Here is a 25,814-nt window from a genome sequence, read left to right as displayed (position 1 = left end):
CATTTTGAGCTCCACTGTGGGAGTATGCCAATGACAAAAACGGTGGTTAACAATGTTGATAAATGTCACCCTACTGAAACCCAGAGCAGTATATTTCAATTTCACTCATTTCAAACATGTGGTAAGGCACAGAAGCAACCTTATTTTCCAAAGCTTTGATAGATCAGCTGAGCTCTCCAAGTTGTGTACAACTTGCAGAGATGCTTTTAATCCTTCTGGGCATACAAAGATCCTGAGAATGGACAAAAGATTGATAGTAGCAAAGTGGTTGTTACCAGAGCAATAGGCCATATTATTTAAATGCATCTGCCTTCTCAGGTAAGTTCTCTTTACTAGCTATAATACTTTATAATGAAATGGCTGAAAGTGAGTCAAAGGGAAAAAGTGAAAAACTGTGTTTTAAAATAGGATGAGGAGTCAACATACACACTCACGTACTAAGAAACAAACCAACACACACAAAATAAGGACACACATAAAGTAAGGATTTTTATTCACTAATGAAGTCAGCTCTGAGATTCAGCTTCTTTCTAATTTACATTTCCATATATCTCTGCATTCCCTGCTAGTGCCGAAAAATAGAAACATTACGCACAAGTCTATTCTCCTGATACTCCCATTAGACTATAACTGAAATACCATAGAAAACAGTTTGTTCTCATGAATTTCCGGTCCACTTTCCTGACTTCAGACAAACAGCAAGACTGTTAACATTCTCCAAGCATCTATAAGTTCTTCCAACTCTCTAACTGTTCATCAGGTGGGGCAGAGGGGTAAATCCTTTTGTACAGAAAAGACATCTGCTATTTCAAAGGCACTTACTAACTAAACTCTGTGGGGTGACACCATCTCAAAACTGCTTTCAGTAGGCCCCTTCATGAAATCAGAAGGCTTGCAGGAGGAGATTTAAAGAGGGCATCACTAGAAACAGATCAGTTAAAACATACTACCAATACTACACCTAACCATAAACTATATTTACTATAACGGAACAACAGTTTTGCAGCAGCATAGCTCAGAGCAAAGCTCTGCTTCATCTGGATATCCCATTTTGGTGGTCTCAATTCTATTGAGGGAAAAAATAAAACATGTAGCTTTATATCATAAAAAGTTAGGTCTTGCTCTACTGCATATAACCACCAGAAAGCAAGGCAGTGACACACTTCTTGTCTTAACAGTCTTTCTGGTTTTCCTGCAGAGACACTGCACACAGGGTAGAGGAGGTGGTACATATGGTGGCTACCTCAAGTAAACAGCACTAAGTTCTACCCTTATTTTGGTATATAGTTCTGGTTTGTAATAAAGATTATCTTGAAACCAGTTTTGCTCATCAAGATATTACTCATCTCATATGGTATCTATGCTAGATTACGAGAATGATATGGACTCTCTTACCTCACCCAAAAATGCTCAATCAGTTCAGTTCTTTTCCTGTTTCTCTTTTTTCACTGCCCATTTTCACAATAAAAATCCTTTCTTTGCCTGCACATACTGCCACTAGCCATATAAATGTCCACAAAAAACCCCAAAGCCCCGAAATAGCACTGAAAAAAATTAATGCCACCATATATACTCTTCCATAATTGTTTGAACAAGCCTCTAACAGTGCTTATCATACTCCTTTGCAACCACACTTTGTTTTGCTGCTATTAAACAAATGGAAAGAGAAATTAAAAACATTTACAATAATACGGGACCAGAAACACAGGAGAATTACCTTCTGAAACACACATGAAAGTGTACCTCTAACTATACTGGTACAGCTAAAATTATACAATCTTTATTAACCTAAAGCTAGTTAGTGTGTAAAATCAGGGTGAAGGGTTGATATAACATTAACACAAGAATCTTTATCTGATGTAGTTGCCCCCACACTTGCTTTTGTACCTTTAACTATTTCACTAAGGAAACAAAAATCAGGCTTCCAATTGACATGGCTAAATTAAGTCCAAAAATGTTATGCATTATCTGCACTAAGAAGGTCCAAGAATGCATCTGAATGAGAGGAAAAAAGGGCCTCTATCAGACTCAAACTGACCCTTTCTGTTACACCACAGAAAAAAAAAAGTCATCATTACCTTATCTATTCACAAATTAGGGCTGCCTCCTACATATGTAGTTGAGGAACTTTCCCTCTTTTTGTCTTCATGAGTGAAGATGCAAGTTCCTCAGAGTGCAAGAGACTACCCATGGCATATTCAAAGTCAAGATGCTTGCAAACACTCTGTTCCTTACTTGCCATGAAGGCAGTGCCTTAACTACCCCAACTAATACTCTCAGTCTGACTAACTAAACCGCACAAAGGGATTTTTTTTTAGCACTATGCTTGCTTTTTGAGTTGCCACAGAAAAAAACCCTCATTCTTCTGAGCTAAATGAGTGAAGAGCAAGTGAAGAAACTATAAGCAATATTCTTACTCCATATGAACACTCGCTATAAAACTTTTGGCTGGACCCTTCAGACGTGGATGCAGGGAATGGTAGATGTTACATCGTAAAACAGTACTTTGGAAAAGAATAGCACACTGCCTTGATCTGCCACTTTTCTAACAAAAGCAAAAGGATAGGAGTAGAGCCTGGAATTAAAGATTGCTTTCTCATGTGTAAATGAAAACAGCACAACAGATTTAACTAACTATGTGGCTGAAAGAAATCACCAGTTCTTGTATGTTTTTAAGAGGACTAAGTAATTTGTTTCTGATATTTCTGTTTCGGATATAAAATCTTGTGGTCGCTGGCCTGTTGCCAAGTGAAGGATTGTGATACAAGAAGAAGAGAACAAAAAAAGACTGTGAAATCTATAGAATAGGTAAGGTACATACTTCAGTGGGGCAAATATCCTGAATTGCCTGTTGCAACATGTTTTATCTCCAATACAATTTACTTTACATCCCCAGACCAGGCATAGTGCCTGTATATATTTATATGAAGCTGAGTTTCCTTGAACATTGTTTAAGTAGAGGAACTAAATAACCTCATTCAGAAATACAACAACTTTTCAGATTAGGAAAACAATTAACGCCTAAGATTAAAATTATATTTGGTGCCTGTAAATGAAAAGCAGATCAAACAAATATGCACAAATGTCTCATACCATTTTCTTCATATTGCAGGTCTAATAAGTCATCTATGGCACCTAACAGCAAAAAGAAAAGCACCAAAGGAAGATTAGTAGTATACTGTTTTTTTAGATAATCAGCATGTATACATTTAAAGGCAGTTTTTTTAAGTCTCTTCACCTGAGTTCTGCTTGTGGTTAAAAGTTCCTTGTAACGTGGATAAGACATCCTTGCCATCATCAGCTGTAATCAAGATGCATACACATGTCAAATTGCTCTCGGCACAGAAATATGTTCATAAACAATGTCACTGTAAGATCAACACGCAACAGTTGTTGCCATTCATGTTTAAAATGCACCTGGTCACAATGGATGAGAGACCCAAGATATAAATATTTCTAAGTGAGTCAAATTTCTGAAAAATAACCGGGGGGGGGGGGGGGGGGGGGGCTCATCCTCTGAATCACTGCTTGACACACTAGCCCATCTCCAGGCTAAAGTATCTCCAGATACAAGCTTATGAGAAGTGAAAATATATCCTCCCAATTGTAACTACTTTAAGTGCTGAGGAAGTCTCTTAAGATAGACATGTAGTCAAAACAATCCTCTAGATTCCTTCTATAAGCAAAGAGAGAGACACCTCCTACAGCTGATCAATCCCATTTAAGATACGCAGTAAAACATGAGGGATGAGTTGCCTGTCGAACGTGCCTTTCCCTCCCCATTAAACATTGAAGGAACATAGCTTCTATACAACCAAATCTGTAGCTCTAAGGGCCAACGAAGGGGCTTTCACAGTATTGCCAGAATGCAGATTTGCTAGAAGCCTGAAGCTTGAGGTTGGAAAGGAGGAAAAAAAAAATTCACTGGAGAGAAATAAAACCTGAAAGTCTAATTGTTTAAAGCAAAAGTTCAAGGTGTGTTCAGAACTAAGTGAAACAGAACAGTCTGCTCTTTGAATCATACTATTTTAACACGGCTTTTGACTAGGACAATGGCAGAGAAATGTGCAGTCAGCACTGGAATCAGCTGGTCATTTAAGGACCCATGATCACACTCTGACTACATTCTGTATAGATAAGAGAGACATATATACACAGATGGGCACATATAAATGAGGCTTCCACAGAAGGGCAATGCATGAAAGGCAGAGCAGAAAAAACAAAACTGACTGGCAAGAAAAAAAAAGAAAGGAAAGTTGATGGCAGTTGGTATGTGGATAGCCACAATTCTGTAATGAAAAAAGTACAACTTTTGCTGAAAGCCTTCCTCAGTTCAGTGGTAAACATCATGGAGCCAATTTTAAAAAATCCACATGATATTAGAGGAAAATAGTGAGCAAATGATATAACTGGACGCTATGAAACAGTAGTTCATGAGGAAAACTAAGAAGAAACACAATTTCATCACTAGCAGCACTATGGCCATATTACTTTAGGAGGCACAGTGTACTTTAAGAAAAAAAAAGAATTTTAGCAATGGCACAGACCCACTAATATATGGAGATGGAAACATTTAGCAGGGCAGGCAGAAGTATTCCAAAATACTTCAGTTCCTTTCAGAGGTGATGGAGAAAGACAGAATGAGGTATTTTTATTATGGACGATGCTGAAATATTTTACAGTCCGTAAGTATCTGAGAAGGATTCTAGAAAACATCTGCTAATAAAATATTGTATAAATCTAATTTTGCATCCAAATCTGCTAAAAGATCTGGTCAAACAGACATCTGATCTGATGTTACTTTTGCAAAATGAATTAAACTTCAAAACACTGGGAAAGTCTTAATGTTGTTTCCTTATAGAAAAAAAACAAAAAGACCCCAACAACAATAATTAACAGAATGACACAAGTAATTGCAGGTAACTACGGGCTGGCAGCTCACCATTACCCCTAGGCTAAACACTAACTGAATCCCATATTGGGATTCAGTAAAAAAATAGGAGCATAATAAATGCTCCTATAATACAATGTGTCTTTATGGAAAGTAGGCCTAGCTAAAGAAACCTAATTTCATACTTTGATAAACTATGAGCTTTATTGATAAAGATATCTGTTTAGAAATAACTGACTTCGCATCGCATAGCCTTCCAGCTAAAGAGCTAGCATGCATAATATCTATAATGAACATATTGAATAGATTAGGAACATGACAACTAACAGATGTCAAAAAATAGTCGTTAGCAGAAATGATTGCAAAGTGGAAGTGTTTCTAGTTTAGATCTACAAGGTTTAGGGTTATATCCATCACTATTCAATGGCTTTAGCAGTCATCTGGAAGTAAACAGAATCACTGCTGAAAAAACGTGCGAACAACTAACAGACTGTTAGAGGTGGTCATTTGGGCTGGTCATTCAGTTTTTATAGTCACAGCTGAAAGAATTTTAATACCACGAAGTCATAAGTTATATCTCCAGGAACAAAGAATATAGGCCATGCTCCATAATGGATGAATGAGTCCTGGAAAACTGTGACCAAAAGGAACTGAGTTTTTGTAAACAAAAAATTCAAATAGGAGCTTCTAACCTGATGCTGCAGTAAAATGTGATGTCATTCTTGGATATATAAATGGGAAGACAATGAATAGAAACAGGAACGTGATTTTATCTTCTAGAAACACTACTGGTGAAACCAACATCAAAAATGTTTTATAATAAAGTTTTATAATATAGTATGTAATATAGTTATATTTTTCACATTTTAACAGGGATGTTGGAAAACAGAAGAGGAACAAAATCTTCGAAAATAAAGGACTAGAGAAGATGCCATACAGACACCAGTATTGTTAGTCTATTGTTATGAAGACTTAGAGAAGTCTTAATTTTAATGTGCAAGTACCTTCATGGAGGATAAAACACCACATATTAAAAGAATTCTCCATTTATTTAGTACAGAAATACATGCTATAGGATCATGGCATAATTTAGGCTGGAAGGACCTCTGGAGGTCACCTGGTCCAAGCCCCTTCTCAAAGTAGAGCCAGCTACGAAATTAGATCAGTTTGCTCAGGGACATGCCTAGCCAAGTCTTCAAAATCTCCAAGGACGGTGATTCCACAGACTCTCTGGGCACTTGTTCCAGTGCCTCACCACTCTCACCATGACCATTCTTTTTCCCCCAGTGCCTAATCAGAACTTCCCTTCCTGCAAGCTTGCATCCATTGCCTCTTGTCCTTTCACTGTGTACTTCCAAGTACAGCCTGGCTCTGTCATTGTGTCATAACTACCCATGCAGGCAGTTGCAGACACCTGAATATGAATTTGACTAGCTTTTAGCCAGAAGTTCCACTGAATTCATCACACTTTAACAGAATACATGTTTAATCACTAGAATAAACTAGTAAGCTAAGTAGCAAACTTTCCATGTCCTGCTATCTATAATCACAAGATCCCTTCCTTGAAGATGTGCCCAACTTAAGAATTATGCTTTGGATAACAAGCTATGTGACCCACCTAGGTGTAGCTGGATGAAATGTAGTGGGATATAATACATAAGAGATCAGAGTGGATGATCTAACAGACCTTTCTGGCCTTAAGTTTTACACATTTGTAGGGATTTGCTTCTTGAAGCTGAACTTACAGTAAATAAGCAAAAAATGAAAATCTTCTATTATGGGCTTTAAGAAGTTATAACAACATAAATTAATACCTGAATAGTTTGATTCCTTGGTATGGCTTTCCTCATCTAATGAAATCAACCTTAATTTGATAGGGTAAGGAAAGAAAAAAGAGAATGCAATTTAAGACTATGGTATAATACATTTTTCTCTTTCTCAATCACATCACAGCAGAATTGTATCAACGGCAAACAAATAGTAATTCATATGGACACCTAAACTTGCCATATACGCTAGTTAGTTGATACTTTTTATTCTTTCACTGGCTAAAGTCTGTTTAAGATAAATTAGATTAAAGACCAACTGTCAAAATCTACCAACCTCCCATTTTTAATCTAACTGAATATCAAAAAATACACAGTGGATTCTTCTTTTCCAGATTTTATTTGTATAAATATCATGAAGGAGATACAACTGTTACAGACAAGAACAGGTTGCACTTGTCTTTTTACCTCTGTAATAGCAACTAACTAAAAATCAACCAAGTCAGATGAATTTTGTCCCATGCTATTAGATTCAGGCCACATGCTAGTACAATGTTTATTGTGGGTGGAAAATACATGAAGGTTTTAAAAGCTTTATTTTACTTTGTGTAATTCTTCTGGAATTTAAAATTCAGATGCTTATAGCTTTTTTAGGAAGAAATATGATAAAGAAATGTTTTTTCCCCAGTCTTACTAAAGAAAAAGAAAAATATAATCCATAAATAAAAACAAGTACAATTGTGACATGGCATTCACAGCATTTGTTGGCACTTGCCAACACACACATCTTGCATAAATCATGAATCTATTCTAGAATTTTATTTTTCAGTGTTGGAGAAAACAATTATTTATGAAATTCTTTATTATCATCACATGAGGAGCAGCAGATTCATGCAGCTGCTGTGAAAACAATTACCTGCCAAACTGTACTTGGCTGAGTCCTTTCTAATCTGCTTAGCACCAAAACATGACCAATTTATAAACTGCTTTTGGTCAGTGGATGTGCATCTAACCAAATAAACGAACTGGAAAACAGAACCCTTAAAAACATTATTATAAATAGGCAAGCAAAATCCACTAATTATCAGCCAAGCTGTTCTCTGCTTTTTGACAACTGATCCTTAGCTGGGTGCTTCACTTAACCATGGACAGTCAAAACAACAGGTGGCAGCAGGATTATATCAATGTTGCATCTCCTCGCAACTGAATCCTGATGGTCCCATAGGGGAAGGATCACATCTCGTTCTCCTGTTCGCCTCCCCCTACAGCAGCCCATTCATAAGTCTCCCTCACCTCAGAGCTGCAGGTAACTCAAACCTTGATAGCATCAGCTCACTTAGATGTACTTTTTACTAAGCACCCACTGCTTCATTGGATTACTAACCAATGCTGTATACATTACAAAAACTAATCGCTGCTCAAAGCAATCAGGAATCCATATCCGATTCCCAGGTGTAAGGAGACGCTGCTGAAGGGAGAAATACAATGCTCCTATATCTTCTCCCATGTGAAGTTGTTTACCATTTCTTTTACTAAGGAAAAAAATGAAGCAAAAGCTGAAAAATAAAGAGAAGACTAGGAAAGATGAAAAGAGTTAAAATAAGGGTTTAATGGGACATTTTCAAACTCAATTTCACCATAAAGATTGGTAGTTCTCAAATACACATTACAGCATTTCAGGAATTCTCATATGAAGCTTACTGTTCGCTGCTGTGTTCAAACGAGCTGTGTCTATATTCCAGTTATAAATGTTCAATAATCTTAGCAACCAGAAAGCAGACTGCAGATGAAAATATGTATTATTTTGAGATATATAGCACATGTGACTTACTGACTCTGCTGATCTTGTACTGATTTAGTGCTCTCAATCTGCAGGTCCTCCTTTTCTGCTCTTGCTGTTAGTTTATTCACAGGATCTTGTAAGCTCTAGATCATAGTCAATACATAAATGAGAAGAAAAAAACACAACAGAATCAGTGAAGCAAAGTGGGTCATGTAAGGTCAAACACTAGAGAGCCTATGTAAATTATGCAAGAATATGTTTCGGAGCTATGTCAAAGCCAGGTGTGACTCAAACAAGCAAAATAAAAAATGTTAGAAGATACTCATTCCAGCTGAGTCACAGGAACACAAAGCTCATACACTTAAATAAGAAGGCAAATCTTGGCTACTTCTAAACACATGTTCTGTTCCCAATGTTTTTAGGAAAAACCATCTATACCACGTGCTGGGCGGGCACTAAAAGTGTGTTTCTTTGCCGTATTCTGGGCTTGTCTTTAAGATGAGAAAGATTCATTTTTAAAATCTATTCTTTCCTTACTCTGCATCTTTATTCTCTGTTTTCTGACACAACTATTTACAGAACCTTTGCACCTATAGTGTAATGGGAAATTGCTACCCATATCCTGAATTTGACACACTAACACGTGAACACACAAAACATTATATACTGACTGCTTGAGAATACATAAGTGATAAGGGTACTACTGGTTGTCACTGTTATGCATTAATTAGTATTTCTATATGAAAAACTAAATAGCTGAAGATAGTATTTAAATAATTGCAGAGGTTAACTACAAGTGAATATTTGGGTCTATCCAACAGTTTTGCTGGAAAGAGGGAAATATCTCCCTCTTTCCAAAGTCTGACTCAGCTTTCTGAAAACTAAAAACATGTTTCACTTGAGCAGTCCCAACCAGTTGTAATCAATTTTATTTATGACTGATAGTCTTAGAGCCTCACCTCCTCCTTCCCCAAAACAGCAAAAGCTGTGGATAAAATGAATAAGCCACCTTTTATGCAAAAGGCAAAGAACAGAAAAAAAATATTTTTTCTATTTTAATGAAATGCTAGTATATGTCATCAGAATAGCAAAACAACAAAAAATTTCACCACCGTGTCTGTCTGTTCTGTTGAATAAAGGTTAGAGTCCTCAGCCCATCTGTTATGATAAAAATATTCCCACTCATCTGGTAGTGCGTATTTGCACTGTTCCTTTGACCAGAACACAGTCGCTTGAAGGGGCATTCCAATTTCTGCTTAGGTTAGTATTTGTCTCTATAAGGAAGTGTATACTTCGGTATTTTACAAACCAAACTAATGGATTTTTCATATGCTACAGTTGGATTTTTTTCCTCTCAATAAGTTATTTCTCCTTTCCATTCCACAAATTAATTTGTCATAAGCACCTGAAGCATTGCAGACACTGTGCATCAAAGGATGAGGGATCACACAAGCAGCAATAATAAACAGAGGCCTCAAGGAAAATTTTCTTATTCCATGATTGCCACTTTTTTTTTAAAACACTGTAACAGTACTAATCAGAACCACATCTAGAGGACTTCTTGGATTCTGGAAATGGACACTTGTCACCTTAGATTACCTGTGAATTAATACATTACCCCTTAACTATATCTGTACAAGGTATTGATTATATTGTACTTTTTGTACTATTAAAATCAATGGGAATTATTCCATTGCCTCCAAGAGGATCTGGAATAGTATCCAGAAACATAAGAATACATATTCTACTTGCCCAAAAATGCAGTGCAGAGATAGGTAACACAGATGTGCACTAAGGGGACCGTACTGCTTCTGGCACCTGAGCTATCCTGGACACCTTTGCAGCAGGCTACACAGTATACTACCCAGGAGGTTACGGTCTGCCAGCATGTAGTGCTCTGCCTCAAACTATAGCAGCACAGAGCCCACCCCAAGAAAAGGGCGTGTAATGGTTCTGAATAACAAACAGAGCTACTTTAACTACTGCCTAATTATAAAAGCTTAAGCAAATCATCAAATTAAAATTTCCAGCATCTTCACCAAAAAAAAAAAAAAAAAAAGAAAAAAAAACAAGGGAAAGAAATCCTCCTCCTCCTTCAGCAAACTATATTATGATGCTTCCTTTACTGTTCAGAGTGTTTCAGGAAATCCGTCTTTAAAGGACTGTGATCAAACCACGGAAACAGCATATAGAAATGGAGTTCACAAGTACCTTGGGAAGGAAACAGCATGATAATAATGGGAGTTACTATTTCCTGTATTAGAAAAATAAATATAAGGCTGAAAGATAGCCTCAGTTTCAGAGATTATGATGAAAATTGTTAAAAATTGAAGCAATATTTTAATGCAATAAATGTTTAACTAATTATTTTGACATTTAAACAATATTCCCTCAAATTCTGCTAGCAAATAATGAAATTATTTTCCTATCTCCTGCCTCCCTCCCTCCCACATCCCCATGTGCACTACAAACTGATAGGTCTTTTTTAAAAGATAGAAAGGCTAGAGAATGGGTATGAAATAAAACTGAATGTTACAAAATAATTGTCAACCGTTTTCTCAATGTGAATCCACAGTAATGTGATCACTATCATCAGCCTGCATAGAAATTCAACCCACTGACATTCTGTAACTGTTTCAGGCTATATCAGAAGAAGGGAAGAGCTCTCACTATCTACAGAATGTAAATATTAAAAAAGGCTGTAAATATATAGCCTGAATTCAGACAGAAGCAAGCACACTTCAGTTTGGTGTATGAAGCTTCACCAACTTCACTGGTGCAGAAGAAACAAATGCATAACTTCATAGTATTTGTCTGGGTGCCTGTGTGAACTCGCACTGACTTTGCAGAGAGCCACACAAACATGTGACTGAAGGTAGGATCCATTCGTATTGAGAAAGCCTTCTTCCTGGCTTCGTTATTTCTCTTTTGCTATAAAAATCAGGTAAGAATGTACACAGTATTAGAGCAAGTTCACAGTCAGTGACTCTGCCCATCTTGTCTGTGTCTCTCCAGCTGAAAGTTACCCAGTGGTACTTTGCTTGCACCCATTACTCAGACTAGATATCCAAGCCAACAAGGGGCTCCTCCACTGCAAAGTTAACCCAAATTACAACTCAGGCACTGTTCCTACGCTGACTGCTACTCCCTTATAAAAAGCCTTTCACCTAAACCTGAGTGAAGCCAAACCAAGATCATCTGGACTGCATACAAAGCCCTTCCTCAGCAGTTAAACCACCTGAGCACTGACAATGCACTCAATTTCCCCACAAGTGCCTTGGATAAGTTATGTACTTCCTCTTTACTGAGAAAGAATCAAAGTAGGATTGCTGACAGCAGCTCCGGGAGCCAGGGATATGTCCCAGGAAGTCACAACATATGTGCAACACCAGTGAGGAGACAGAAACTTGGGCATGTTTCATTTGGGGGGAGTTCTGAAAGAGAAGAGGAAAAGCAGGTGGCTTCAGAATTTCCTCACGGAGATTCACGCAGAAAAAGAGAACCCAGAGATATAAAATTCTGTGCAATCTTGCTTGGTGAGTAAAGTCAATAACAAACAGAAATGAGAATGGGTATGAGACTACAGCAAAAGTCAGAAGAACACAGTAATATTGCAGCACCTTTTCAAACACAGTTCTCCAAACTATTCAAGCAGCGTTGTCACAGATAAATGGATAAACAGAGATCCAGGCATTCTGACTTCCTTACGCAGAGCCATTATTATTTCTAGGCCCACATGAACTATTCAGGAAGTTTGGTATTGAAATACCAAAACTTTTGAAATATAAACATTGGAAGCATTTGAAATGTAGAAAATGTAACTAAATATTCATTAAGTAACTATAGCAAATAAACAGTTACAGAAATTAGAAAGAGGCATCATTCTTGGAAAGTAGTCCTTGAAATAAATTTGAATTCATTTAGTATACAGTAATTTCAAGAAAATGAAACCTTTTAAGTTTTACCAGAACAGCAGCCCATCATTTTTAATATTACAGTAAAGGATACTTCTACATCACAATATATAGAGTTGTTAGCACATTAATAATCATCTTTCATCGAGCATAAAACTAGCAGTAAGGAAATACAGCTGCAATAGCACAATTATACTACTTTCAGCATATACCCTGAAGCAAAAAAACAAAACAAAACAAACAGGCTGCTTTTCATTAAGGGAGTTTGGCAAACATCTCCAAAGACAATGTTTTCTTTCCAGAAACAATCCCAAGAGGCATTTAAGAGTCTCTTTTCTGAGATAAACCTAACACGTGAATATATTCATACTTCAAAATACAAATGGTAATTTTCCAGTGCATAGCACCTTCCAATTTTTCAATAAGACAATCTACATTTAAGTGAAATAGTAACACTGTTTCCTTAAATTCTTCTTTTAAAGTAGAACTCTGATGTTACATACATATACGATTAGTTTAAGTTGGAAGGATCACTTGTGTGAGTGAAGGTAAACCTTTAATATCACAACTGGAATCATAACAAAGACAAGGATGATTTGCAAGCACCAGATTAAAAAATACATAAAATTACATGTGCCTCTTTTCTTTTAGAAAGGATTCCTTTTAAGATATAAGACAAGGAAAAATATTCTAAAAGAGATGATACCCGATTAAATATGTAGAAATGGGTATATTTAAAGATTTCATGAATGTTTTAAGCAATTATATATTCTGATTGCATGTTTTCAACGCATAAAATGAACAGCAGACATCTCATCTTTATTGGGTAAAATTGGGTACTTTATGCTCCAGAACAGGTGCATTTTCTATAGAGGTTTCCCTCCAAGATGTCTGAATGTTGCAATACATTTTGAAACAGCATTTGTCTTGCTAAAATAAACAACTTTTTAGATATACAAGAGAATAAAGAATATATACCCAGCAAAAATATAGGATGTCCTCACAAATTAGACTGAAATTGGTTTGTTTCAAAGCATAGAGAAAAAATTCTTCAGAAGACTTCAAACCTCACCAAGTTATGAGCAGAACAGCTGAGTCGTGTCATACCCAGCCTCCTGGACAGGACTCTGGCTATTCTAATCCCGGACTGTGAGCTAGACATTCTTGTGATGGGAGGTGATGGTAGAGAAATAAACTTGCTTTTCTGGTTTGGAGTTTAACTGGGGAGTCTGTAAGCAATTAGTGGTAACATCAGGATAATTAAATATGCCCAAACCGCCTGCTGCTGAAATCTGGAGATATACTCTGGCTGGGACCCCTGTCTTCTGTGATATGGACTAGGAGAAAAGGAAGCTTAGAATTATATTAACTTCATACTAATGAGGACTTCTTCAGCACGACAAAATTCTTCAGTGGGTGCTTAAGCTGGAAGAGTTTATGAGGTTTTAATGCTGCCCAGAACAGAGAGAGTCTCTATTTTTTCCTCTGGTCGGGAGAGGTTGAAGCTTGACATTTCTTTGTTTGATTTGTTTTGTTTTGATGTTTCAGGCTGCAGGAATAAGTCTCTATAATCTTTTGTGCACTTCAAAGTTCAGCAACCGTCCCCTCTCAATCCACACTCTAGAAAACAACTTTAAATATAGCATAGTCATGAACAGACAAGTTTGGTAGTCTGGAGTGAATTAAATTCTATACCTTCAGGTGCTTATTTTCCAGGAGCTATGGGGCAGCCACAGGCTATATAGTGCAGTATAGCCCAACTTCCTCTTCTACATGTAATACATGCAAACATCTCATGGACTGAGGCTATGACTTATAATTATTTTCAAATTGGGTTGTCTCTCTGAGCAAACAGCACTTTGCTGCAAGCTGTTCTTTCCCACTTCTGGTGGTAATCCTGCCATAAAACCTTCTCCAGACTAAAATGTTATTTTTCTCCCATGCAAATAGAATCAGCCAATCACCTAGTTACTAGGTTGCACAAAATAACTACAGGAAAAATACATCGGGGGTGGGGGGAAACTGGAAAGTTAATGCACTTTTCCACTGTTTCCCCATTTCTTTAATGAATCTCCAGTTGCAATGGGCGAAGGAAACTCTTAGGCAGGCACAGTGCTGAGTGCTTATTTTCAGATACTTGGCTAAACTCTGAACTCACAGAGTTCAGTCAGATATTGCACATATTCCATATTCAAAGTTTATAAAAGATTCACCAAATACTGCTAGTCAAGCAAAACAATGTTTTCCAGAGCAGTTAAGGGGTAGAAAGTCTGAGTACTCCAAAACAGCTGTGGTACCTCTGAGCATCTATGTACTCATATTCAGTCTGACAAGGTCTTCTTAAAAAGGTGCAGTTTTTAAAAACAGATGCAAAACCAAAATAGTATTAATTCATTTGTGGGATTTTGGAGAGCAATAGAAATCCCTAATTCTGCTGGATTTTACTATTCTTTAGGACCAATCAAGCACAATCCTAGTGAGCACTTAAACATTTACTTCAATGAAGCGCTGAATAATGACTTCTGAAATAGGTCCTTAACCACTGCACTCTATATGCAGTCTTTAATCTCACAGGACAGAACTGCATTTGACAGACAATCTATATTCTAATGAAAAGAAATACCACACATAAAATAGCCACTGTTGGACAATCTATGGTAAGCATGCAAAATATGAATGTGTGCTTTTTACATAGTTGTATGGTCTCTTATTTTTACCACCGAAGAAACATACATATCTATAGATTCCTTACCTTTAACATAGTGAATTCATATGGCTGATAACCTTTAAAACTCTCATGGATAGCTGCCATGGTATGTGATGTTTTTTCCCAAAAATGAAGAAGCGTTGCCTGTAAAGGAGGGTAAAATTTCAATACAATGTTACCTTAAACACCAATCTGCTTTTAATGCAAGTTTTACCCCACTCTCCAATTGTTAGCTGTATTAATAGCTGTGTTGTATCTGCATATTGTCATAGTAACCTCTTTTGAAAACATATATTAGCAGGAAATCTTTCTTTTGAAGGTCAACATTTTCTTTGCATACCTGATATGTTGTTAACACATGAGAAAGGAGGTTGCATCTGCTTGCTCCCAAAAGATCCACTTTTTGGCAGACATCAGTCTTCAGTTTGTCAAAGCTGAGTTTTGCATGCCGCACTTGAGCTTGAACCTTCAAACAAAGGGACAATTGTTAATGCCATAATTTTTTTTTTCATTTTTTTACCGCAACTTCATCAAAAAGCAAACTAATAAAACTTTTAAGAAAATTAGACAACTGAACAGACTCACTTAAAAATTTATACATAAGTTTATTATATCATCAATCTCTCAGAAATCAAGATATGGCAGGCTAGAATATACTAGTTCTTACTATTGTCTATATTCCACATTACTATTCTTATAATATATTCAGTGAAGAAACTGTTGTCTATCCCCTGTACATAAGATGGATAAAGTATTAAATATATAGTGAGAAGATATTAATTAGACAACATACTCATTTTGGTGTCTTTTTATAGAAATACCAGTTTAAAGCCTGATCAACAAATGTGGAACTATGTGCTTACTACATAACATACATATACACACAGACATCTACATGTACCTATAGTAAGAAAGAAAATACAGTGATAAACTATAAAGTCATCGATCTGGAGCTCTTGTTCGCAGTACAACACTGCAATAACTTTGAACTGCGACAAAAAGTTCTCTTATTGAGGTTTTTCATATAAAATGGAGTGCTTTTCTCATCTATTACTACTTTAAGAAAAATATGAAGGCCTCCTTTCTTACGGGCTAATGGGCAAACGACTTCAGTTTAAAAGCCTTTTACAGTTTTCAAACTATTCTTTTACTACCTGCTAGGTATATACAAGACACTGTCTATTAAACAAGCCACACGTTTGACAACAATACTAGTATTCTCATTGTTAGACACCAGGGTAGAAAGTTATGTGCTGTTTTTGCCCAGGATGCCCCATTTTTATGACAGCTTTGTACACATACTATCCTAAATATTATGTAACAGAAAAATCTGCATACAGCTCTTTGTCGTTTTCTTCCAAGAAAACAGGAAATGATCAAAACACAAAATTTGATGCTTTTCCTATACTCTTTCACAGTTAGAATAAAAAGTTACCCCAAAAAAAGTTTCACAGTGAAAAAAAATCACAGAATCACAGAATGGTTGAGGTTGGAAGGGACCTCTGGAGATCATCTAGTCCAATCTCCTTGCTCAAGCAGGGTGACCCAGAGGTGCAGGGTCACCTGCACCATGTTGCACAGGATCATGTCCAGGCGGGTTTTGGGTATCTCCAGAGCAGGAGACTCCACAACCTCTCTGGGCAACCTGTTCCAGTGCTCTGTCACCCTCACAGTAAAGAAGTTTTTCCTCATATTCAGATGGAACTGCCTGTGTTTCAGTTTGTGCCCGTTGCCTCTCGTCCTGGCACAGGACACCACTGGAAAGAGCCTGGCTCCATTCTCTCTACACCCTCCCTTCAGATATTTGTATACATTGATAAGATCCCCTCTCAGTCTTCTCCAGGCTAAACAGGCCCAGCTCTCTCAGCCTTTCCTCATAGGAGAGATGCTCCAGTCCCCTAATCATCTTAGTAGCCCTGCGCTGGACTCTCTCCAGTACTGCCATGCCTCTATTGCACTGGGGAGCCCAGAACTGGAGACAGCACTCCAGATGTGGCCTCACCAGTGCTGAGTAGTGGGGGACGATCATCTCCCTTGACCTGCTGGCAATGCTCTTCCTAATGCAACCCAGCACACCATTGGCCTTCTTGGCCACAAGGGCACATTGCTAGCTTGTGGGCAACTTGTTGTCCACCAGGACTCCCAGGTCCTTCTCCGTAGAGCTGCTTGCCAGCAGGTCAGCCCCCAACCTGCACTGGTGCATGGGGTTATTCCTCCCTAGGTGCAGGACCCTGCACTTGCCTTTGTTGAACTTCATGAGGTTCCTCTCCACCCAAACTCTCCAGCCTGTTGAGGTCCCTCTGAATGACAGCACAGCTCTCTGGGCTATCAGCCACTCCTCCCAGTTTTGTATCATCAGCAAACTTGCTGAGGGTGCACTCTGTCCCTTCATCCAGGTCACTGAAAGTTGGACAAGACTGGACCCAGTACTGACCCCTGGGTGACACCACTAGCTACAGGCCTCCAACTAGACTGCACCACTGACCACAACCCTCTGAGTGCTGCCACTCAGCCAGTTCTCAATTCACCTCACTGTCTGCTCATCTAACCCACACTTCCTGAGCTTGCCTATGAGGATGTTATGGGAGACAGTCTCCAAGGCCTTGCTGAAGTCAAGGTAGACAACATTCACTGCTCTCCCCTTATCTACCCAGCCACTGAATGCAAATCATTGAATGCAAATTAAATACACTTCCTTTACTGGCCTAATGAAGAGAAAGTAAACATATTTTGTTCAAAACACACAGATTCAATCAAATAAGTCAAGATCCAACAAACTTGTGTCCCTGGTCCTCAGAAGTGAATCCAGAACTGTGCAGTAAATACTTATGCTCTCTGTACCATAAGGACAGATACATACCTCAAAATGCAATCCAAAGCAGCAGGGTTATCGTATTGTTAACCTAGTTTTCCCAAACTCATTTATAGTGTACGTGAATTTCAACCAGGCAGAAAAACAGCAACAGATCTGCATCACAAATTCTTCAGGTGACCAACTCACACAAATTGTGGCAATGTCTGAGTTGCTGGGTGCATGGCGACTCTTTTTCACCAAACTCATCAGATCAGCTGTGCATAAGTAACATAGTAGAGTGGCACACATCACAGATCTGAGTTCTCTGTGAGGAACGAACTACCATAATTCAAAAGCACTGACAAATGCAGCATTCTCACTGGTGAGATTTTAAATCTGGAAAAAGATAGCATGTCTAGGAAAATTTGCCTTTTTTTTTTTTAAATAAGAATCATCAGTGATACTCTGCCTTTATAAAATAGATTGTGGTTAGTGCATTCATCTAGGAGTGGAAGTCTTGCACTTCAGTTCCTATTCTCAGGATTCCTCTACATTTTACACCAAACAATCAATTATCAAATCCTGAGTGGCAGTAATAACAACTAAATCCTACAGTTCTCTGAATATGATCCAGTACTCTAACCAGTAGACTTCAGTATCTTAGTGACTACTTCTGCTAGTTGTTGCGTATCGAAAAAGCTTCACACCGAAAGGGGTGTCCATAGCTGGAAGAGTTCTTTGGTAGTTGGGATATGTTTTGGTGAGGTGGAGACAGATTTGAACTCCCTCAAGAAAGAGGAAATTGCAACCGTGACTTCCACTCCTTAGGCAAACACCGTGAATGCTCAACTACGATATAAAAGGGAGGACCAATGACTGCCAAGATACTCCCTTATAAAGTGACCATATTTTATGAAAAGCCTTACCCAGTCAGAACTACACTGGCATGCTCTGAGAGTGCCCCTCAGTTTGGGATTTTGACTTTGGAATCCCTTGACTTCACACTGCTTCTTCTAGCTTGGGGATCTCAGCCTGGCTGAAACATGAGCAAGGCACCATGCTATCTGTGCTAGGAGAATACTGATCACACACAGAATTTTCTAGTCAAAACAGCAGGTGGGTAAAGAGCTTATGTGCCTTCAAGATTAGGCAGCAGCAGAGGAGGATGTGAACAGTAGCAGGAGGAGTGGGGAGCCTTGGATTGCAGTACTGGGTAACACACCTGTGTCCTGCATCAGGTCCTCAAATCCCTTTTTTGCTTTAGCTCTGAGTGTCTGAGAACATGGATTTAGAACTTTAAGTCTAAAAAGGAGAACTGCAGAGAAAATCATAAGCCTGTGCGAAAAGGAACTTTTAATTGAAGTCCAAACATGAAATTATGGACATCTTTTGCCAGCAAGAATTGCTACAGCAGGAAGGCATTTAAATAAGATATGTCATAAGGCTTTGAGAAACCCAGAGAGACTTAAGACTAAATTCTGATCTCAGTTATACCTATGTGAAGGACTAAATTCTAATCTCAGTTATAGCCATGAAAAATCAGAGAAACTCACCTGATGTCAGTGGAATTGTATGAAGTATAAAACTATACTTTACTTTATAATGGTATCCCTGAGATCAGAATCTCTTTCCTATTCAGTATATGATAGCACTGGTTTTGTGAAAACACAGAAAAAACAACTGTGACTTTGCATACTTACAGTTCAAGAGAACAAAGAATATTAGTTCTGGGCAATCTAAATACTGTGTCAGACTGGATTTGGGTCTACCCAAATGTACCTTATGCCTCCAATTCATTAGAAGAAAAAAAAATCCATAAAACAAAAAACCTGTAAAAGTTTCCAGTTGAGTGAAAGGTTAGAAAACTTCCATGGAAAATATTCTTTTTTTCCCTTTGTAGCATGTATCATTATTTTCTGCAAGGTAGGATCTTCTAGCATACAGCCTTCAGGGAGATTTAGCATGAAACAACAATGTAATATTTATCTTAATGTGCAATTAGTGTCTCTTTTAAAAACTAGAACATTTATAAAGAGAAATGGATGATCCATTTGACCCAATGTGGAATACAAGCCTATATGTTTGATACGTCAATACAGACGATTAAAATACTTAATGCAGTGCTCTGTTACCAAATGTCTCACATTTTTCTTGCTAACCAGGGAAGAGACAATACTATGAGAACTATTAAATTAATGATGTTATTCAGCATTTTGATATACTGAGCGTTTGCTAAGCACTACTCTCTATTTTACAGCAGCAGTGCAGGACAGCCAAGAAAGAACACTGCATAATACATCGGCATGATCTTTTTGCCTTTTATGTGGGCCTATAAATGCATTTTCAATTCAAATTATTATTAAACATCTTTTAAGATTACTTGCAGCTTCAGGAATTAAGTTTAAAACCTTTATGCTTATGAATCATAATCTACTTAATACCACACAAGTTATCAGACTGAACCTTTGGTTTTCTACTCAAGGGAAAGCTGATGTAATACATACTTATCCTCTCCTTTCTCTGCAATTACTCTTTAAGACACGACAGACAAAAGGACCTCATTGTGGCCTCAGTCCTGCATATTCTTATGCATATATTTAACTTCATTAAAGCTGAACACACAAAATTTCCTCAAAATCCTGGTCTGAAAAGAGTGTTAGGATTCTACTGGCTGTTAGAGAACTGCACCAATCCAAATGTGATGAACATTTCACAGTGAAAGAGGCAGCTCCTAAGCATCTGCGCAAAGTACTTGCTAGTTTTGCTCTACAGCTTTGAATTTTATGCTGTACAAGAAAATCTCATCATGGCAGTTGACGAAAAAAAGGCTACTGCTCTCAATCTTTTTCTTTTTCCTAGCAGCAACCTGGAGAAACTACTTTTAATTCCCCAAATGCAAATATCAAAATACTATATTTAAGAGATGGAATTCTTTAAAGACATAGTAAAACACAAATATGGAAAGCAATTTCTTATCAAATCAATAGGTTAAATAAATATAAGAAGCCAGATAAAACTGAAATAGTATTAAAAGACAAAAAATTAATGATAAGATCCTAAGTCCTGGGGGCTTGAAAGTCAGACTCTGGTATGCTTGATTGTAAGGGCCAATATTTGCAAACACGGGTTCCTAAACCCATATGCAAACAGAAAAGTCTCAATCTTCAAGGGTGCTAACATTAAAAAAATGTTCAGGCTCAATAAAAAAACCTGTTCAGTGCATTTAGTAACTAAAATATGGATTCATCATGTATTTTCAAGGAACTTTTATGTCCTCTCTAATATTTCTGTGTTACTACTTCCTTTTAGTATCCTATAAAATGCACAATTCATTTTCAGTACTAGCTCAATTTCAGGGACGATTCAGCTAGCGAAGCGTCACCTCCAAAATGAACTTACGCTAGATAAATGGCACTAACTCATTTTATATACAGTATATTTTTGTCTCAGCATTTCCAACATAGAGGCAGAAGCAGATGCTTCCCATTTAGTTTGTCACCCAACTTCTCACTTACTCAATCCAAAAAGCATGCATAGCGTGTGCATAGGGTGGAAGAGGGTTAAGCAAATCAAGAGGGGAAAAATGCATGGAATATAGCAAACCTTCCTGTTGGGGGTTCTGGGTAAACTCTACCAGCAGATGAAATCAGCACAAATCTCTGCATTAAATAAGTACGGTACCTTTCTGGCAAAGATAAACACTGGAAAGACTACATGAAACTTAAGCGCAAACTGAGTAGATTGTCCTTGGAGGACAAACTATTTATCATGTATTGCAGAAAGCAAAAGGAACCAGATTCTCAGTTCCTGCAAAACTGTAATAACCACACGAAAGCTATGGAGTTACAACAAGGACCACCCATTACACTTTTACACCGACATATACAAGTATCTACTGATTTTTTTTTAATTCAAGATTGATGCCTGCTAGTCTAAGAACAGAAAAGATAGTGTTCTTTATACAAAATAAGCCTGAAACTAAATTGCTCCACATGCAATGTAAGGACTTCCAAAGTCTTGCACATTACTAAACCTGATTCCAGTATGTTTTGGTATGTTCTGCATGTTGCCAGCTATACTTTGACTCAACTATTCCCTTGACTTGAAATAGGATTTTTTGTATCTATTAAGCTCTGTTCCATGAAGTTGTAGGAATAACATATAAGAATGATGGTTAAAGATGAGGCAGGACACTTTTGTTTGTATACCTTAGGTCTGCTTATTAAAATATTTAATTATGATCTGATAAGAAACATTGATAAAAATTCATTTTAGGAAGTAGGATTTATAACGTGAGAAACACCTACATAAAAAAGAAAGCTATCTGGATACTACAGTAGATCCAAATAAAATCTCTCAGGCTTGAAGCTCAGCAGATGTACGCCAGATTTGTTCAAGAAATGAAATTCTATTCTTGAAAGAGCCAATATGAATTTAAATGACCTAGAAGAGAGTGCTTAACAAGTTCCAATCACACATTTCTCAAGTTCACCATTTTGGACGGAATCATGACCATCTGTGCATGTGCACACATCCCCATGCACCTCATCCTATTAAATTTGATTAAACAAATTTGCAATCACATTGCAATTCATACAAAGGACTTAATTACCATTGCATGTCTACCTTTCTTACTCTTGAAAGCAACAAAAGTATGATCTGCCTTTTTGCCACAAAAGAACAACAGAGAAGACAAATTTGAAATAAGTATTTCCCTGTGTTGAGAAGAAAAACTCCAGATATACTTGCTGTACGGACAGTCTTCTTCCTCCTATTCCTTTGCAGGACTAGCAGGGTGGAATTGTTACCCATGATTCAAATTCCCAGTCACTACAGCAGTAGTATGGCCAAAAAAAAAAAAAAAAAAAAAAAAAGCAATGACAAAAAAATGGCAATGCTCTGCCATTCTATAACAGACAATCAAGAAATGCAGCTTAATATGGATTAGTCTTAACAGCAGCAGCATTTCACCATATTTACTGGGATCAGGTTAGACATCAGAACAATCATGTTTCTCTGTCAAACAACTAGACCCGAAACATTAACTGTCTACAAACAGAATGATCATAAAGTCTTCATCACATGCTGGTAAAAGTTTTATTTTTCCTTTAGTTCACATTAATTTTTGTTTCGAGTCGGAACAATGAAAGCTCCATGATTTTAACATGTATTTTACTCTGCTTATCCTATGACAAAACTGTCTAGAGAAAAATAAACCAGCAAAATACCACTCTGTAACTGAAATGTTATTCCCCCAAATGCAGCAGCTATTCATGCAAACTTTGTCATTGACACCAGCTATCTGTCAGCTATTTTCACAGTCTTACTGTGTTTGAACTGTATGAGCTTAGAATAACTCTTACACTTAGTTTTCCTTCTCACAAAATGAGATTTATTCAAAAACAGCATTTTTACCCACCTCTGTAATCAGAATGTGAAACATAACAGCAGTAATAATTGTAACTCATGCATAAAAACAATAGCCTCTGATGATAATTCACATTTTCTTTTGAATATGTGAGTATTCCCTTTGATTTCAATTGTATTGCTCATTATTATTACTTAACATTTGCATTGTGCAGTTACCAAAGGTTTCAATGAAACTGGGTCCCATTGCACTAGACACTGAAAACCACTGAATAAATTACAGACCTGTCTCAGAGTTATGGAATATGTAAGTACAAGCTTAAAGGTTTTTCTCTCTAGCACTAAGTATAGATGGCACCTATGCTAGCACAGGTCCAGCACCACAACCCACTGGCAGGGAGTACCATGCACCTGCACAGGAGCCCCGAGCAGTGATCTTCCTGGCTATCTCCAAAATCGCAGAGATGGGCACTTGGCAGCTTAGGCTAAGTACAAATTGCAGAAAGAAGGGAAAAGCTCAAGGTCCTTTACAAGGTAGCAGCCATTTCTTCTGTTTTCCAATATAAAACAATTAAATATCCCTATCCTGTAAACATGAGAATGGTAATGAATAGCCTACACTTTTCCTGATTTCTAGAGTATCGTTCTCTGAAAGCTCCACTGCATTATACACATGGGCACACACACTCAGGTCTACTACAAACTTTTCCACTGAGAGCCCTACCAGCTAAACAGCATTAGAACTGCCACTGGGTGTCTGCATAACACATTCACGTGAACTTCAGCCTACAGCTGTGCTCCTGATGTGAGAATTATGACAGCTTGAAGGTTGGGGTTTTTTTTGGTTACACTGATTTATAATAAAAATATAAACATGCCTGGTGTGAAGAAAAGACTGAACTCTTCTACTTAAAACTCCCGATTTTGAAGGGTGCTCCTGCACACCGTGTATCAGGTCTCATGGGCAAGGCCATGAGACTTTAAACTCCCCCCTCCACTCTCCTTCTATCCTTCTCAGCAAGAGATAACAAAGACACTATAAACATAAGAATATGTGTACTATACAAGGATTATATGACAGAACTAAGTTTCATATGGACACTTTACACTGACACATGGTAGCTTTGATAAAGCAAGTAGCTCTGAAATAGTGTGCAGCATGCAGCTGATAATGCAATGCAGTTTCTAAGGTCCAAGAAATTAACAGAAATAAAAGAAGGCTTTTTGTGTTCTGGACCATCTGCGTCTCTACTCTACACTGCACACTATGCTATAGAATAACTGTTTGTTTAGTTACTTTTTTTTAATCAAGAAACTGATCATATTCTGGCAGCTCTTTCTCCTGCTTGTAACATACCACACTGCCTCATGGCACTGAATAAATTATAATTTGAAAAGAAGAATTTTCAGGAGCTTTTTAGGAAGCTATATATAAGGAACTTTTCTTTGCAAAGTTACATCACTCAGAACCTAAACTATATACCCATAGATTTTATTTTATTTTTTTAATCAGCAGAGTGTCATCTCCCAGAATGGAACAGAACAACCTGAAAAGCTCTTAATGTTGGATGATAATGTTCGGTACTTTAAACGCATTAGTAATTACAACTTTAAATACCCTCTATACCTGGAAAACAAAGTAATCATATAATAAGGAAAGTCTAACATACTTGTGTTGGAATAAGTTTTTACAGTTTTTAAAATACCTCAGATTTGTCATTACTTTTACTAATCCCAGTACTTCTAAGGAATATTGCAATTCTATGATATTATTTCAAGTAAAACGTGCTTATACTTCATTTACCTTTTCTGGTACATTAAAAGCACTTCATTTAAAACATCCAGATATTTGTGGGTAATAAACTTTCAAAATCCAGGAAGCACCAAAAAGGAGCTACTATTTTCTGTGATTCTGAGATTTTCAATACAAGTCCTGATAAACTGCAGGGCCCAAAGTTGTCTTCAAAACTGCACTCACTATTTTGGCTCAATTTTTGCCAGAATTTTTTCCTCATACATAACAGAATTCCTATCCCTTTGGTCATTCATACCTGATCCAGCTTTGGGGATCTCTGCAGGTTTCCTAGAAATGTCTTCCTAGGTAGAGGCCATGTACTTGGACAGAGAGTTTAAGGCCAGAACAGATCATTAAATTTACATTGTAAAACATTACTCCTATAATGACTTCCAGAAAGACCTCACAGGTAGACCCCATCTGCCTAGCTTGGATGTTGACATCTACAGTTACCCTGAGATCACTTTTAGTTGATGCAGATCTGACGAACATAAACAATCGACTTTGCAGTTTGATTCATCTCCCCATAAAAGTGCCTGTTTCTCTCCACTGACTATAAAGGGAGTCTTTGCTGACTAGATTAAGTGCAGACATCTACAACCACTGATGTCTGAAGTTAAGGGTGATGAATCCTAAGCAGAGTGATGTCCATAAAACAACCAACTTCCCTCATTGCTAATGATAACCTCAACTATTTAAATGTGCACCTTTTTTCTATTTGAATTCATCTAACATGAGCTTCCAAGCAACGACTTCATAGACTTCTGATGAGCAGACCAGAGAGCCTTTCAGTAACT

The 25,814-nt window shown here is 37.4% G+C and overlaps 1 protein-coding gene across 6 annotated transcripts in view; it reads right to left on the bottom strand.

Annotated features, from left to right (window-relative positions):
* Positions 1–25,814, bottom strand: part of ICA1 (islet cell autoantigen 1) — a 75,561-nt gene that overhangs the window by 11,307 nt on the left and 38,440 nt on the right. For all 6 annotated transcript variants that reach the window (XM_064506367.1, XM_064506371.1, XM_064506369.1 and 3 more), the window contains exons 7-12: positions 15,402–15,527; positions 15,107–15,205; positions 8,489–8,583; positions 6,706–6,755; positions 3,239–3,301; positions 3,094–3,135 (exon numbers count right to left, since the gene is read on the bottom strand). In XM_064506367.1, the coding sequence (XP_064362437.1) occupies positions 3,094–3,135; positions 3,239–3,301; positions 6,706–6,755; positions 8,489–8,583; positions 15,107–15,205; positions 15,402–15,527 (475 nt within the window). The remainder of the gene's footprint in view (positions 1–3,093; positions 3,136–3,238; positions 3,302–6,705; positions 6,756–8,488; positions 8,584–15,106; positions 15,206–15,401; positions 15,528–25,814) is intronic.

Source organism: Dromaius novaehollandiae, chromosome 2, assembly GCF_036370855.1.
Source record: "Dromaius novaehollandiae isolate bDroNov1 chromosome 2, bDroNov1.hap1, whole genome shotgun sequence".
Classification (NCBI taxonomy): Eukaryota; Metazoa; Chordata; class Aves; order Casuariiformes; family Dromaiidae; genus Dromaius; species Dromaius novaehollandiae.
The sequence above is the reverse complement of the archived record's forward strand: the minus strand, read 5'-3'. Positions and strand labels throughout refer to the sequence as shown.